The sequence below is a fragment of the Melanostigma gelatinosum genome (assembly GCF_949748355.1).
Source record: "Melanostigma gelatinosum genome assembly, chromosome: 13".
In the NCBI taxonomy this organism is placed as follows: Eukaryota; Metazoa; Chordata; class Actinopteri; order Perciformes; family Zoarcidae; genus Melanostigma; species Melanostigma gelatinosum.
Window position 1 is genome coordinate 17,807,585 of NC_136646.1, and position 17,674 is coordinate 17,825,258.

General features: G+C 41.5%; 1 protein-coding gene across 1 annotated transcript; it reads left to right on the forward strand.

Annotated features, from left to right (window-relative positions):
• The first annotated feature begins 211 nt into the window (after positions 1–211).
• On the forward strand, positions 212–17,449 carry samd9l (sterile alpha motif domain containing 9 like). The gene is made up of 3 exons (XM_079281062.1): positions 212–328; positions 6,905–6,971; positions 11,958–17,449. Exons 2-3 carry the CDS (start codon positions 6,968–6,970, stop codon positions 16,577–16,579), a joined length of 4,626 nt encoding a protein of 1,541 aa, XP_079137188.1. The 5' UTR covers positions 212–328; positions 6,905–6,967; the 3' UTR covers positions 16,580–17,449.
• Positions 17,450–17,674: the final 225 nt, after the last annotated feature.

A 17,674-nucleotide genomic window follows, 5' to 3' on the forward strand; every position in this document is an offset into this window, starting at 1 on the left:
TGATTTGTCCGCACATAAATACTATGCAAGGTAAAAGGTGTTTGATGATATCATAGACATGTTCGGCTGTGCCCGGCTCAGTTTCATCTTGACTGACAGTAAAGTGTCCAGCGGAGGAGAGTCGAGCTGGGCTGTTGATGTGTTTTACAGGGAAACGAAACCAGTTATTCTGCGCAGACTCAGTAGGTGCAGCCCAGTGTAGAAAGAGAGAGATCGAGTGAAGTTACAGCAGTCCCGCGTTAGACTTCAAGTCTGTAACAACCTGTGGAAAAACAAAATCCAGAAGCGAAAAGGGTCGACGGCTGATTTCTGTCGGTATCTATCCGAGGTAAGAACACTGGTCGACTTTCTGTTCATCTATTTAGTTGCTTGTATTTTTTTGTGTAGTCATGGATATAAGGCATATTACATAACATCCATACATGCTGATAGTAAAATGCTGACGCAGGAAAAGTAATTATATCGCCTCCCGACATATGGCTCGTGATTTTCTGTGGCAAAAAAACTGATGTACCCGTGGGCTATATGATTCGTGAAAAATTAGGGAATCGTTAACGAAACATTCCTAAAATAAATAAATAATGGAGCTGGGAACTTGTTCTTCGGTCTACACGTTCCTGGGACATGTGGGCCTTGTCCAGTGAAGAAAACAGTCTCGCTGTGTGTAATATCAACCCGACATTCTTTTTAACTCTCAATCACAAACGTCGGGTGAACGTCACCTGAACACGTGCCTGTTGAAAAAAACAGGGATGGGAGCAGAGAAACACGCCTACCTTCGATGACGTCAGTGAGCAGACTGAAGCTACCCAAGGACCCACGCACCTCAGACAGCAGCAACACATTGAAAATCACGTGACCACAATCGCATGGCTGAAAATCACCCGACGTTAGTGTTCTAGGGTTAAGGAATATTAGCTGCATATTTCTGCAGACAATTAGGCCTGCATTAACATGAACACAATAAAGGTCTGCCTGATGTCCAGCCCTATTATATTAAATGTACCGCCAGGGACAGAAACACACTGGACCACTGCTGCACTGTAATGAAGGATCCCTCTGTCCCCCGTGCAGCTTTGGAACTGTCTGATCATTATCTGGTTCATCTTCTCCCGGCCTACAGACAGAAACTAAAATCTGCAAAAAAATCAGCACTGATTGGAGAGTTTTTGAGGCTGCTGCTGCAGACCTGGATGAGCTCACTGACACTGTATTATTAAGATTTTATTTGTACAGGGACAGTTCACATTAATCGACAGCACACATTAATAAAAACATGACTGTAAATGTGACAGTGTTAGCTAAAAAAGCTAATTTTCAACCGTTGTCCCTGGGCACGGTGTTAGAAGCCGCTAAAAACATTTAAACATTTAAAAACTGTTTAAAAAGACAACAACACAAAAACAAGCAAACAGAGCTGTGCAATACAATCCTGCAGACACAGGATCAAACATGACAGACAAGCAGGCAGGCAGACAGACAGATAGACAGACAGACAGACAGGCAGACAGGCAGACAGGCAGACAGGCAGACAGGCAGGCTACATACGGACATGGCAGGCATGAGACTGTTAGTGCTGACACACCTGGTTGTTAATGAGCCAGGCTTTGAGGTTGTGTGTGAAGAACCTGTATGTGGTGCTCTGTCTTATGTGTGATGGGAGAGTGTTCCAGGTGACGGAAGCTGTGACAGAGTATGATAGCTGGCTGAACTTGCTTCTCCTGCCTGGGACCACTAGGTCCCCGCGAGCTGTTGCTCTGGTTAGTCTGCTATTGGTCTTTTGTGTTATGAAAGTGCTCAACGGGGGAGGTGCAAGGCCATTAAGAATTTTAAAGGTTAAGCAGCTGTTATGGAATTTGACAAGACTATCCCAACACAGAAGATGGTATTTGGGCAAGATGTTGCAAATGTGGTAGTGTCTGGGCTTGATGTCAAGTACCTTGATAGCCTGCTTATAGACGGACTGTAGGGGCTTCAGGGTTGTGTTGTGAGTGTGTGACCAGGTGGTTAGACAGTAAGTGATATGAGGGAGGATCATTGCATGAAAGTACAGTTTAGCAGCTTCAGTTGTGAGGTTGTTGCGTATGTATCTGAAATTATGTAGACTAAACTTGACTTTTGCCATTACATGCTTCACTTGTTTTTTGTATGTGAGTGTGGAGTCAAGAATGATCCCCAGATATTTGTAGTTAGGGACCACCTGAAGCTGTTCACCAGATATGTACACAGGATGCTCTGTTGTAATATTATTCACCCTCTTTGAGAAAAACATGCAGACTGTTTTTTTCACATTGAGATGTAAGCAAGAGTCTGACAGCCACTTAGTGACATGGACCATTTCTTCAGTGAGTTTGTCTGCTGCCTGTTTGATGTTGGGTGCATGTACAAAAATGACTGTGTCGTCAGCGTACATCTGTATATCCACCCGTGCACATACTGATGGCAGATCATTAATGTACATGCTGAAAAGAAGAGGACCAAGCACAGAGCCCTGTGGAACACCGACACTGTAATTGAGGATGGGGGATGAAACACCGTTGATCTGTACACACTGCGTTCTATTGTCCAGGTAGGATTTGAACCAGCATAGGGTGTCAGGAGAAAAATTAAATTTGGCCAATTTTGTAATTAATATGGAATGATTTACTGTATCGAAGGCTTTCTTTAGGTCTAGAAACACTGCTCCCACCACTCCCCCTTTATCTAGCTTGGCTTTAACCTGTTCTGTAAAGAAGCAGTTGGCTGTTGCAGTAGAATGCTGGGCTCTAAAGCCAAACTGCATGGGGTGGAGTCTGAAGGGACTGCTATTGAGGTGAGCAATTACTTGTTGTGCTACACACCTCTCGGCTACCTTAGAGAAAGCGGGGAGAATGCTTATTGGCCTGTAGTTATTTACATGGGTTCTATCACCTGCCTTAAAGATGGGTGTAATTATAGCTGGCTTCCAGACCCTAGGGAAAGCATTCTGTTCAAAAGACAGATTAACTAATTTAGTGATGGGATATAACAGTGACTCCTTCATATTCTTAAGAAACATGGTGTCTAGTCCGAATACATCTAAGGCTTTAGAGTTTCTAAGTGAATCTATCACCTTCAGCACATCAGTTTCAGAAATGGGTCTTAGGCTGAAGACTGGTTGAGTAAAGTCTGTGGAGGGGAGAATGGTGGGCCCATTGTTTGCATTCTGTGTGAGAGACTTAACGGTATCTACAAAGTAAGAATTAAAGGCGGTGGCGATCTCCTGCTGGTCACGTGTTAAGTTGCCATTTAAGTTAACCTGGATTTGATCTTCTGAGTTGTCACCAGTTTTCCCTGCCAGCAGCTTAATATTTTTCCAAATTATTTTAGGGTTGCCCTTTGCTTCAGTTAATATTTGGATAAAAAAGTTAGCTTTTGCCTTCCTGATTTCTTTTGTGACCTTGTTTCTAAGCATAACAAATCTGTGTCTATCAACAGTTAGTTTGGAACTGAGGGCTGATTTAAGTGCCCTATCCCGTTCTTTCATGATCTTCCAGATGTCACCCTTTATCCATGGCAGAGATGTTTTTTGCCCATGTTTTGGTTTTGAGACCTTCTGGAATCTACCTTTTATGGACTGGATGGTGGAGATCATGACCTGACTGTCTTCCTCAACATTAAGATTTTTCAGATTATATATCCAATTAATCTCTTTGATAGTGTTCTCAAATTCAGTGATGTTACCCCTAGGTATTCTGGGACGTTGTGGCTTTCTGTTTGTGGTAAAATTAAAACGGTGTTTAGTGAGTTTCCGGGCTATGAGTGTCAGATTGTGATCAGAGAGACCTGTCACCATGTTGAATGATTTAGTGATCCTTTCTGGTTTATTACTGAATACAAGATCAATCTGTGACTGGGTTGTGGAGGTGATCCTAGTAGGGCCTTTGATCAGCTGAGTTAAATCAAAAGCATCAACAACCTGCTTTAAGGGTTTCCTGACGGATTTGTTCTCCCAGTTGATGTTGAAATCACCCATTATTATGACCTCCTTTTCGAGATTACATCCTTTTAGCATAGATTGAATTTGCTCAAAGAAAATGCTTTTGGCAGTGGGTGGACGATAGATTCCAATAAGGGTGAGAGACATTTGGGGAGACAATATCACATTCAAACCAATACATTCAAGATCGTTTTCACATGGTAATTGAATCTGATTACATTGAATGGTATCTTTGATGTAAAACATTATTCCTCCATACCTATTTTCGGATCTATCCTTTCTAAATACATTATATCCAGATATGTTAACAGCAGCCGGGGGGGAGTTACTATGTAGCCAGGTCTCAGAGAGGCATAAATAGTGCAAATTAGAATGCTCAAGTAGATGTTTTATTTGATCACTTTTGGGGATGAGACTGCGGATATTCAGATGTCCTCCGAAAAGTCCTTTGGGTTTGGCGTGAGTGTCCCAAATTATTCTAGCATGGTTTACTGTACGGAGAAAACTGTGTTTTCTGAGTTTCAGAATCGCTGGGTTTAGACTTTTGCGCGCAGCGGGTCTTGTTGCAGCGTCGCGATCATTCAGCCTGCAGCGCGACATCGGGGCAGTGGAACAGGACTCACCCAGCCCGCCGTTACCCCCCAGCCGAGTAGAGCCGAGGTGCGCGACGTGGAAGCGACCTCCGGTGGTAGTCCCGGACAGAACGGAGAACCGATCGTCGACAACCGTGGAGTTGGACAGATGTAGTTTGTCAGTGCCACCATCTTCGTCGACCCGAATCAAGCAAGTTCCAGCGGCTACGGAGTTGGACACCCTCCGCTCGTCCCCATCCGTGGCCTGGTCCGGAACGCTGGTCTCTCTGCCGGCCCCTCGTCTGGCCCCTCCTTGGGCCTCCACGCTCGAACAGAGGTACGAAGGGGAATTAGGCACGGGATGTATTTCGAATTTTGCACCTCCCGCAGTATCCACACATACCTGGAAGTTATCGGCGTTGCGTTCCTCTGTGCGTCCCACGCTGTCACTCCCAACATTGAGATTGTTTGCTGTCGGAGAAGGTCCTGGACATTGATGTATATCTCCAGACAATAGTAGACAAATACAGATAATAAGTCCGACTGCATTGACTTGCTTTTTTGTTTTAGCGGTCCGTTTGTGAGCCTTTGCTGTCCAAGTAGGATAAATGAACATAAGCAACAGGCTCAGCTTGCCGAAGCCGAGATTCGTCTCGGATTTGTTTGTTTGGTGATATCTGAAAGTATTGAAATAACTAGCTGGGTATGTCTGACAGCTATGCGTGTCATCTACTGGTTTGGAATGTTTGTAGCCCGAAATGTTCAATAACAGAACATATAGTAAGAACGCAATCACTGCGCCGTTCACGCCCGCTGCCGCTGCCATCGTCACGTCACGTGATAACTGACGTGTCTCCAAAAGACATCGTGTGACACGATGTCTCCAACTGTGACATCGTGTATCAGTTTTCTGTGAGGGACCAGGGTACGCATAAAGCTGGTAAAGTGGGGAAAAATAGGGATTTTATTCACCCGAAGTAGTTATAATAATTAGGATGGGTAACAAAATCAAGCCAAAGTGACAAATAAGAATAACTACATGAAGTTAACATAATTGCTCTAAAGTATAAGTACAACATAATTAACCAGAACTTAATTTAAAACAACATAGTTAGTGCTCTTCTGAACAAGGGACACTCCCTCCCCATCTCCTAACTGCATGATATATACTATGCTGGCCAGTCCATAGTTGATTGTAGGGGGGAGAAAAATTCCTCATCTGTGGTGCAGATGTAGTGGCTCCTGACAACACCCCTCTTGCTGTAGTAGAATGGCACAGTCCAATTGTCCAGGCTAATCTACTTAGGCAGGTGTGATGCAGCTGCTCAGTCTTTTGCCAGAAGGATGGTCGGCTACAGTGATCAGACACCGTCAGGAAATGCATCAAGATGATAATGAGTAGTGATGGCAAGATGAAGCTTCATGAAGCATTGAAGCTTTCCATCCAATTGGTTCACGCATGGGTCGAAGCTTCATGGTGCTTCATTTGCTCTACTGCGCCATCAAGTGGACAATAAATGCAAAACAGGCAGAGTGATTATAATGACACAATGGCTTTGGTGTGTGAAGCATTGAATAAATGAATGAATGATGTTTGTGATGCCAATACATAACTTATGAACTTATTAATATGGTGTCTGTCTTCATGATACAATGGCGGGGTCAAAGGGGAAAGTGGAAAGAAATTGGGGAGAGGGTTGTGATGTGAAAAGTAAAAAAAAAAAAGAAGTTAGAAATAGGGTTTTATTGTCTTATACATGTACGAAATGTCAAGTCAATTTTGACATGTTGCAGTCAATGATCGAACCGCCGACTTAGCGGTTAACCGGATAACACTCTCTACCCATTGAGCCACGGCCGAATGTGCTTGTGAGTCTTGGTTTGTGACTACTTATCTTACTAGCGACAACATGTGACACGTAAAACATTTTTATTCATTTTTATTTAAAAATAACAACTTTTCCACAGTGCTGGGCTTCAGGCGTTTTCTTTTTTCTTTTTTTTTGATTATTTTGCCTGCTTTAGAAAACACCCTTTCACAGGCACAGATGAAGCTGGGGTACAGAGATTAGTTTGCAAACAAACGCGCAATAAAGTCCGAAGTACACAAAATGTGACAGGGGATCCATTGCGTTTCGCTGCCCCTTATATTTCGAATCGCATGCCAAACCCGTGAACCATTTCCTGAATCAGTCACGTGGCACGGCCGGCTCGCGAGGCTTCGAACGTCACCACATACGTCATCGACACAAGCCTCGATACGCGCTTCACAAAAATCGTCCTGGATTACTCGACACAGACTTCGAAGCCTTGACACGAAAGGTCACATCACTATTAATGAGTTAAAAGTAACTGTAAATGTTTTCTCTTGCAGATGGAAGGTGATAATGGGAGAAGCCAAAGTTGACAATGTGACGAATTAAGGAGAAAGAAAATCATGGGTGAGTGAAGAGACGAGTCCTTTTTAATGAGAAGTCCTTCCTATTTTCAGGACAAAGGTCTATAGTATAGTATATCTGTTTGTAGTGAAATGTATTTTTTTCCCCTCTTTGCTTTTAAAGTGTTAATACCTACTAACCATTTTCTGTTATGTATTTACATTATGACATTAATATGTATTTTCTCACATTAAATTATTATCTGTAAAATGATAGGGGTCACTCGTGGTGGCCAACCCACATTTATCACTCAACTCTGTAATTCCCCTCAACTATATGGGGCATTTTAGAGTCTTTCAGCACATGGTTTTGGTTCTACAGAACACAAAGTTACTGTTTTGGCTCAACTTCATTCCTCATTTTTATTGACCTTATTCCCAGCCGCAGCACCTGACGCCTGTTTTTGGCAAAAGAAAACTTTGATAGCGCAGGGCTCCAGACTAACGTTTTACATTGGTTGCAATAATACATTTTAAGCATTACCTTTTTTGTAAGTTCCCAAACACATTTGTAATTCCTTAACACATTATGCAAATAATTGTAAAACACGAAAAAAGGTGCATTTAATGTTTTTTTTGTCAAATGAGGCTTTCGTCTCTAAAGATGTTTGGTCCGAGTGGCTCCATTGACCCCCTATGAAGGTATATTTCTGTCTTTATTACGCAAACAAACAAAAAATGTTTTGAAAGCAAATTTCTCGCACTGCAATCAAAAGTCAAGTTTGTAAGTCAAAATATATAAACTGAGCATAATTTATTTGTTAGTCTTGCTTATGAAACTAGAATTTTTGGCTGCAAAATAAAGCTTTGCTTTCAAAACAAAAAGCTTTGGTTTCAAAACAAAAAGCTACAGTTGAGCTTGGATGTAGTGGGCGGGGCATACGCTGCTGAATGAGCCAGTAGTTATGGGTTCGATTTGGATCCCGGTATCTGCTTCCACTGTAAACACTGCCTGTGTCTCAATCCAGCAACTGCTTCCTTCGGGGGACGTGGCCTTCACGGTCCACGTCGGCTGTGTCCTTTGAGGACCACGAAGGCTGGACAGAGCGGTCTCCGAAATGAGACGGCCTATGCTACAGAGGACTTGTTTGCATCATCAGCTAACCCCCCCCCCCCTTGCTGCTCCTGTGCCTAGAATGCCTGCTCAGAAGGATTATACTGTATATACAGATATATATATATATATATATACTGTAAAGGTTTTAGTTTTAATCAGTTTTTCAATCATACATTCAATAATTCAGTCATAGTTATTATTCATAATGTAGTTTTTCTAAATTAATAATCAGTTAATAATTCAATCAGTTATGTTAATAACTAATTTCCAATCATTTATAGTTCTTGTAAATAAAATGTATTTATCAATAACTTTTTTAGTCCATTCACACATATATATTATACATAACATGTATATATACATATAGATTTATTTATTTCTCAATCTTTCTAGTCGAGAAAAGAGCCGGGATACTTGCAATCCTAAGGCAGAGGACAGTTAACAAAAACAAGAGCAGCAAAACAAATGTCAGTAAACGTGTTTATTAACTTGCAGTAAAACATATTTCTTCAATAAGTTGTCGCTTTTTTTGCTTGCAAAATTGTCCAAATCACATTGAGAAAATGATGAAAAGAGAAACAGTTAATAATGTTAACACAGGGATGCAAGCTTAGAAGATTGACACATTTTACACAGCAGAATATACACAAATTCATATAGAAATCATTTACATGGATGTCTTATTTAAATTTACATAAAAGAAAGAAAAAGGTGACAGTCACAACTGTCATGTGTGACAGCAACAATAACTCATCAGAAGTGTATTGTCCTCTCTACAGGTTGTCCTATTAGTAAAGGCTTTATATAGGAGTATAGCGAATGTAACTGTAACCTTAAGTACAGGATGGTCAAATGGATATATTACAAATGGACTAATGTCTTAATTCAAAGCTAAGGTTGCTGAATGTTTGTCCCTGGTGAAGAGGCCGTTGTTCTTCCCCCTCAGCTTGATGAACTGAGAGTTAGTTTTATTTCACACCACAAAACAAAAGGTGCAAAATACTAAAATTCAGTTTATCCGTGTAATTAATCGCGTTTGTAACGTGACCGGACTTAAAGTGATGTTTCAGGTTCACAACCTGTCTACCTGAGCTCCTGTTGGTCCATTTAAGGACATAATATGAAGTATAAATCATCTGTAAAATCGTCACAATCTCAGTAAGATATGATTCAACCTCTGAAGTTTGAAAGTGAAGTTATTAAAAGTTACTTTACAAGGCTTAACTACGGTCGGATGCAGGCAGACGAGCTGCCGCTAACGTTAGCTAGTTAGCTTGTCAGCTAACGTTAGCTAGCTAACTTGTCAGCTACAAATGTCACGTAACTTAACTGATGATTTTAATAAATGTGTTGTTAACGTTGTTAATGTTTGGGCTAACGTTACATGCATGTTAGCTAAGGTTAGCTACGGCCCCCCTCCCCTCACACACACACAACCCCCTAGGACACCTGACTACTTACTTGATTTAAAAGATGTGCCAGTCAAGTCTACATTGTAAATGCTTAGAGATTGTCTTATTGATAATATCAATGCATGAAATAATGCAACAAGCTGTAGGTGAACAACAAACGTGTTTTGTAGACCCAGACAGCCAGAACCTCACTGCACCGACTGTCTCCTAAAAATTACGTTCCCCCAAAACTAAAATGCATTCTCAATTACGTTTGACCAAAAACGTATTTTCTCCCTGATTACGTTTGTGTTTGACTTATTACATTGACGTATTACAAATATGTTTCTAATCAACATTTTAACACCACCACCGCCCCTCTCCTCCCTATTACGCGGTCAGAATACTACCACAACACGCCGCCTGTCTCTGGCAGAAATGCGCTCATTCACGCACGGGAACAACACCGAGTTGTCGACCGAGATACCACCAAAACACCCCGCCTGTCTCCAGCAGAAACGCGCTCATCCAGGCCGAGCAACGAGGAACATTACGCGGCTACAATACCTCCACAAAGGCCCGCGTGTAAAATCCGGGAGTATTTGTAATACGTCAAACACAAACGTAATCGGGGAGAAAATACGTTTTTAGTAAAACGTAATTGAGAATGCATTTTAGTTTTGGGGGAACGTAATTTTTAGGAGACAGGACTGCACCATTAGACCACCATTACATTTTTCCTCTTGCGCACCCCCTAGAGGCAGCTTGCGCACCCCCAGGGGTACGCGCACCCCCAGGGGTACGCGTACCCCACTTTGGGAATCCCTGCTCTACAACATGGGATCATCCATTTCTATCTACAGTAAAAGCTGTTCACATGTAAAGGGTTTTTATAAACTCATCTTAATTCTGTGCTCAATAGTTTCATTTTATTACTATTTTACACATCATCCAATAAAATTTTCCAGGACAACTGTTTCAAGTTCCATGTAAGTGTTAACTTTTGCTCAGTTTCCATGACTTTTCCAAACCTGGAAAATGAAAAAATAAATTCCATGTTTTCCATGGTTTCCAGGTACCGTGGGAACCCTGTCCTGGCTCATTCAGCAGCGTATGCCCGCCCACTACATCCAAATGCAACTCGTAGCTTTTCGTTTTGAAAGCAAAGCTTCTTTTTTTTGCAGCCAAAAATTCTAGTTTCACAAGCAAAACTAACAAGTAAATTATTCTCAATTTATATATTTTCACTTACAAACTTGATTTTTGATTGCTGTGCAAGAAATTTGGTTTCAAAACATTTATTTTTGTTTGCGTAATGAAGACACAAATATACCTTCATACCCCCCGGTTAATGTTCCTGACCTGCATCGTTTCCAAACGTATCCGTTTTCGACCGTCCACATGAAGACGCAACCCCGGAGTTTTCAAACTTATCCGTCCTTGGGAGCGTTTTCAAACTCCTCCGTTTCCGGTGCGCGAAACCGCCGGCGTAGTGTGGACGCTCAGTGTAAACGTAGCAAAACATATGCGTTTTCAAATGGAAACGGAGTAGTGTGGACATGGCCTCAGTTATACTGCACATCTAGCTGGAAGAGTGGGAAAACGGACCATTACGTTTGGTTGATTTCAGATACTCATCGGCAACTCCAAATAGGGCTGCGGTTAGGTTTAATTAGAATCTGAGAGAGTGATTTCAGCTCAGATTTTAAATCTCAGAGAATGGATACTGATTCTTTGGTTTAATGGATTGAAAGCAAGCACCAAGACCAATTAAAATAGCACCAGGTGCCTTGAGTAAGTAGGATATTTGGTGTCTAATTTGTGAATAATTAACGAAGTGGGCCTTTGTCAGGTTAAACCTCCCAGACAATTTAAGAAATGAGACAAAGCAGTCTGACCCGAGTGGTATTTAATGCATTATAGGCCATTGTGATAGAATTTGCATGGATGGGATAAAAATATAGTTGGCGGCAATGGGGCTTGTGAGAAAAGAAGGTTGGATTCCAAATCTTTTCCTGAACTGGACCTTCATTCTCAGAGTGTGACTCATAGTTGAAGAAGTAATGAATCGCCCTCTGCTGAAAGCTGATTGATTAAGTAGTGGGAGCGTGTCGGGAAAGGAAAAAGTCCATTCATATTCAAACATACAGGTCATTGGCGTAGAGCGATACCATATGATCAATGGTCAATATGCCCTGGCCACCACAGAGTGCAATTGCCAGAGGTGGAAGTCGAAAAGCTACATTTTGTTTGCAGTTTGTTCTGCTGCCCTAAAGAGCCCCCCCAAAAAATGCTGGATTAAAGTCTTAGATAGCAATTGATCGGGAAGTCAAAGGAAGTTGCAAAGTATTGAGATATGGACGAACACATTCTTGGTTTTCCACCCATCATCGGATTTGTTGACAAAATGAAAAATATTATTTAACAAACTTCTCTAAATTAGCAAATTACATATGCCTGAAGTGTGGCAGAGGAACAAAGTGCTTCTCTGATTCTCTCATTCATAATAAAACATTTTTTTCTCTCTTTTCTCACTATACAGCTGACGAACTTGAGCAGTCACCCAAGGGTTGGACTGAATCTCAAGTAAGCGACTGGCTAAGATTAATTGGAGTGAAGAAGCAGTACATAGAAAAGCTCTATGAGGAAGAGGTAGATGGACACATCCTTCTTGCACTGAATGAGGACTTTTTGAAGATAAAGATTGGTATGAAATCAGGGCCAGCTCTTTTGATTATTCAAAAGAGAGATGAGCTCATCAACTCCAAGAAAAAGTCTCAAGAGAAGAAAAAGACCACCAGTGGCAAAAAAAACGAGTTGGAACAGAAAAACAATGGTCAAAAATCTGTTCAATGTCTTCCCACAACAAGTGAAGGTCCTCCAGCACAGATTCCTGAGAAAGATCAAGCTGTCGTAAAAGACAGACAAACAGCTCAGGTGTTCACTTCAAAAGAAGACTGCAGACCACGGCCATTTGATCAAGAAGGGATTGATTTCTTGTATGTAAAGCACAGAGTCCTGCAACCTGAATCAGGTGCTTTTAATCTGATATCTCCATGCCATGAATTTAAGTCTTTAGCTCTAGCTGCTGCATTGGATCGCACAAGACTCCAAGCTAAATTTGCCAAAGAGGTCCTTAAATTTGCCACTGGCTGTATGAATATCAGATCAAATGGCACAATACACTTTGGTGTGATGGACAGCAAGGATGATGCAGGATATGTGCATGGTCAGATACTTGGTATCCCTGTTCAAGAGAGAGACATTTATGTAGATGCTTTGGACTACATTGAAAGGAGTTTCTCTTCTGGCAGGGAGCATGTACGCGGGTGTGTACGGCCACCAAGGTTCATTGAGGTTGTGGATCTAGAAAATACAGAAAAGAGGTACGTGGTAGAGGTTGACATTGTGCCTTCAATAAGTATTGTTAAGAACAAGGTGTATAAAGTTTGTCTGCCAAACTTCAAAGAGTCATCTAACAAAGTAGAATTTGAGAAAGAAACAATTCTGCGGAGGGTGGGTTCAAAGACGGAACCGGTGATCGACAAAGACATCAGTGATTTTTACGAGCGTGTCAAAGATCGCGATGCCCAAAGAGAAGAAGCAGAGAACAATCAGTTCCTCAGTGCCCCAGACTCCTGCCAAGACCTCGGAAGGAAACTGAAAATGCTAATGACTTGTGGGAAGAAATTTATCGAAAAGGAGAAATGGTTCATACTCGTCACAAACAAATTCAAGCCTGATGAACTTTGCAACATTGAATGGCTGCTTAACATGACCATGTTCTGTGTGTTTGACTTTGACCCAGACTCAAAGAAATCAGGTCTTTGCAGTAAGTACCTTCAGCATCACGCTGTAAACATGCATTCTCTGCAGAGCTATAGGATATCCGGTGACATGAACATCAAAGAATTCACAAGCCACTTGCATCTGTTTGAGCAAACTAGTTGGATCTTTTGTAATGGCCGTGCTGACTTCAAAGGAAATGAACCTCCATGTGATGAAATGACTTGGATCAAGACAAAAATGACTGTCCTGCGGGAATCTGTGTCTTTGATCTGTAAACAAATCTTGCCAAAAGGGACATTCCAGGTCGTTTTTCTTCTCACATCACCAGTTGAGAAACCACTCTTGCACACCTTTAATGAGTTTTTCACAGACATGGAAGGCCATGAAGACATCATCTGCATCTGTGAATCACAGAAAAACTTCCAGAAGTGGCAAAGCTTTGCAGAGGGTTCATGTGGAACAGAAAGTGTGAACAATTCCAGCGTTGTTGGGATGAAAATGAGTCACATTAATGCAACTCTACAGCAAGTACAATCTGTAAAAGCAGGCGCCAGAAAACACTTGCCAGTCTTTGTGAAAGGGACTTGTGTTCTTGAAACACACGAAGAGGAAAAGATGTCTTCTCTGGAAATTCTGACGGTTGATCATTGTGATGAGACAACCAAAGCCTTCATTGATGAGGAAAAAGCAAACATTGACCAGCAGTTCTACCATGGTGGTAGAATAAACTGGTTGAATTTCTGGCTTGCTGAGCACAAGTATGTTGGAGAGGTAATTGAAAGAGATGCTTATCAGGAGGTTTCCAATTGTGTCGATGCTTTGAAGTGGAATGCAGATCAGCCTCCTGTGAACAGCATAAACATCTTCCATCATCCAGGAAGTGGTGGAAGCACTGTTGCAAGACAAGTGTTGTGGAACAACAGGAAAGGTCTACGGTGTGCAGTTGTGAAGCCTTCATACTCAGTTGCTGTTGTTGCTCAACATGCGGTTGAACTGAGAGAATATGAAGAAAAAGATCAACAGATGTGTCTCCCTGTGCTGCTTCTCATTGAAGACTCAGACAAAGAATACCTAGATGATCTCAAGAACGAATTGGAGGTTGCCACTAACACCAAAAGAATCCAGCATGGAACTCTGTGTTTCATTTTGTTGAGCTGCAGACGATCCCATGATCCAGAGAAAAGATGCAAGGAGTCTCCGTTACAGAATGTGTCTGTCACTCACAAACTGTCTGATCAAGAGAAGAGGAAGTTTGCTGGAAAACGAAAGGCGCTTGAGGCGCGATATGAAGCTGATTTCATCCTGACATTTGTTTTGATGAGTGAAGGATTCGATGAGAAATATGTTGAACAGTTTGTGGAACATTTGCTCCAAGGCATTGACCGCCAATCTGTCACTAGCCTCATTCTCTATGTAGCACTGCTGAACACTTATGTTCAAAACTCTTTCATCTCTCAGTCTCATTGTGAAGCTTTGCTTGGCTTAGCCATTCACTTGGAAAGGTTTCGCCAACATGAGTTTGAGAGATCCCTCGGTGACCAGGCTAAACTAGTCTTCTTACACCTTCGGGATGACGAGACGCACATTGAATCAATCAGAATCATCCACCCACTCATTGCAAAGGAAATTCTTCAACAACTTTTGGGGAACCAACAGACCCAAAGCAGTTTGGCAATGGATTTTCTGAGCAACGACGTGCTTTTTGAGCACAGATTTGGAAGGGAAGAATATCGGTCATTTTTGAGAGCACTTTTCATAAGGCGATCCAGAATAATCAAAGGGGACACATATGATAGTTTTTTCTCTCCTCTGATTGAGCATGTGTGTGGAAAGGAAAAAAGCCCAGATAAAGCAATTGAGTTACTCAAGGAAGCGTTCCAGCGTTTCCATGAAGATCCATTCTTTGCACAACAACTTGCTCGTCTTCATTACACTTATGAAAAGTTTGAAGAGGCAAAATTCTGGGCAGAGACAGCAGCCAAACAGCTGCCCCACAACTCGTACATACTGGACACAAAAGGACAGGTGTACAGGAAATGGTTCCAAGCTAAGTGCAAAGCCATTGAGAACGCCAATGTACCAAAGACGGCCCAGAATATAGCAGATGCTGTGGAGACTGCACTGAAAGCCCTGGAATGTTTTCAAGAATGTGAGAAAGCTGCTGATGCAGATATGGAAAACAGTAACAGCTCAGGGTTTTTCTCTGAAGTTGAGGTTGGATGCAGCCTGCTCAAACTGATCTCTTCATTGCAAGTGTTTGCAAACGGAGCCAATGGCCATTCAGAGTTAATGAAGTATCTGTGCACGGACTACATTCCTGAGGAAGTTGAAGCTGCCTGGGAACCATTTCATGGCCGTTTGAAAAAACTCAACAAGACAATGCAAGATGCCCTCGAATGGATTTCAGAAGACCTCAGTTACTTCCAGACAGACATTGGTTTAGATGGAGAAGAGACCTCTGAAATTTCTGGTTTATCTTCTATGAGCCATCCACTGAAATGGTTGGCAGTAAAATCTTCAGTGTATGGGAAATATTTCAGTGAAAGCTATTCTACTGCGCTTCAAGGGGAATCGATCCCAGCCAATCTGACTACTTTCCAAAAACGCATGATCATCTATCATCTTGGTGGGGGGAACATAACATCCATCCTCTCCAAGCTAACTGACCAGAAGGATGCAGTACGTCTTCTCGAGACCATCCTTTCTCTCTACCCAAGTAATCCAAAAACGGCCAAATTTGGTCAAAGGGATATTGTCAACTACATAACGGCCCACCTTACTCTGAACTGCCTGTCACCACAGATTCAAAAAGTCGCTCCTCTGAAAGATCTGCAGGCACTTTGTCATCAGTTGCCAACTGATAAAAGGAAATGTTTTCCAAGTGCCCTGTTTTTGCTTACCTTGCTATTCTGGCCAGAGGATCATGACACAGATGATGAGAAAGAAACCAAATATGAAATTGTGCACTCAGCTGTTAAACACCTGGAAAATGGCTACTGGACCAAGAAGAAGGACATCCCTCAGAGGAAAAGAAGGATTTACACCCATTTCTTTCTGGGCAGTGGGAACGGACTGGATAAATTTGTCCACAAGAAAAAGTTTGAAAGAGTCACAAAGGGGTTCTCAGTCTCTGAGAAACGCATGAAGTGGTTTCGGGGTGAGGCATGGAAAACGCCCGAGATCGCCGCGATGCTGAAATGTGTTTCTGGATGGACTGAAGATGGAGTGGTGTACCTTGAAGGCCCTCGGAAAAATAAGTTCAGTATCCAACCTCTTCATGTACCATCAGTGCCTCATAGTAATGAAAACATCACGTTCTACCTGGGGTTCACATTCAGAGGGCCCGTTGCCTGCAACATCATTGTGAAACAATAGTTTCTTTTTGAACAATGATCCTGTCACATATGGCTGTACGTCATCTTCTTGAAGCATGGGCTTGATATCCACCTCGTTACCAAGTGCAAGAACAGATTAAAAAAAGAAGAAAGATCTTGACAAAACAGAAAGCTTCTATCTGCAGTGAAGCACGTGTTATGGCACAAATGACTATTTTTTTTACATTTTTCTCCTTTCATACTTGTATATAGATACACATGTGTCCTGAACAAAAGAGCAAGTGTTTTTTAAGTGTATGTATATAAAAATGGACAATGATGACATGATTGATAACAATGTAAACTGAAATTCCTACTCTACAGCTCAGTGCTTCTCAAACAGGAACTTAAATTCCCTGTTTAGACCTGAATCTAGTATCCTGTTATTTTGATATTGTTTGTAGATCCAGTTCAGAAGGACTGCAGTTCACATCTGTCATCAAAATGCATTTTGAATGCATCTCAAGTGATGATTTGTGCCTGGATTTTGCTAACTGGTTTACATTTTGTGTTATCCTTTGTAAACTGAACCAGACTGCTGTTAGACAGAAAAGAAACAGAGTAGATGAATTGATTGTGGTTCATAATGTTATACTACCTCTTCTATATCTTCCAGGATGCAATATAGAAAGCAATGGAATCAAATGCAACTTCATTGGAATTGTATCAGTGTTTTAACAATGTATGTTTTAAGACCTAAGCAGCAACATTATGTACATTTGGAGAAGAACGTGTGTCTCATATATTGATATGCAACAGAAAAACAAGTGTAATAAAGTGTGAAATTATGGAAAAATATAACTCCAAGTTACGCCAGTACCTTTGGCGATACCTTTCTATTTTATATACTTATATTGTTTTTGATAGTATCATGAAGACGTATTTGACTCTGTAAACATTACTGTTCTGAAATATTTTAAACATGTCTTGGAAGAAAATAAACTTTTTTTCTTAAATTGTAGTTTGTTTTATTCAATTCAATTCAATTCATTTTTGTATAGCCCAAAATCACAAATTACAAATTTGCCTCAGAGGGCTTTACAATATGTACACATTTAACATCCTCTTGTCCCGAGACCCCCACATCGGAACAGGA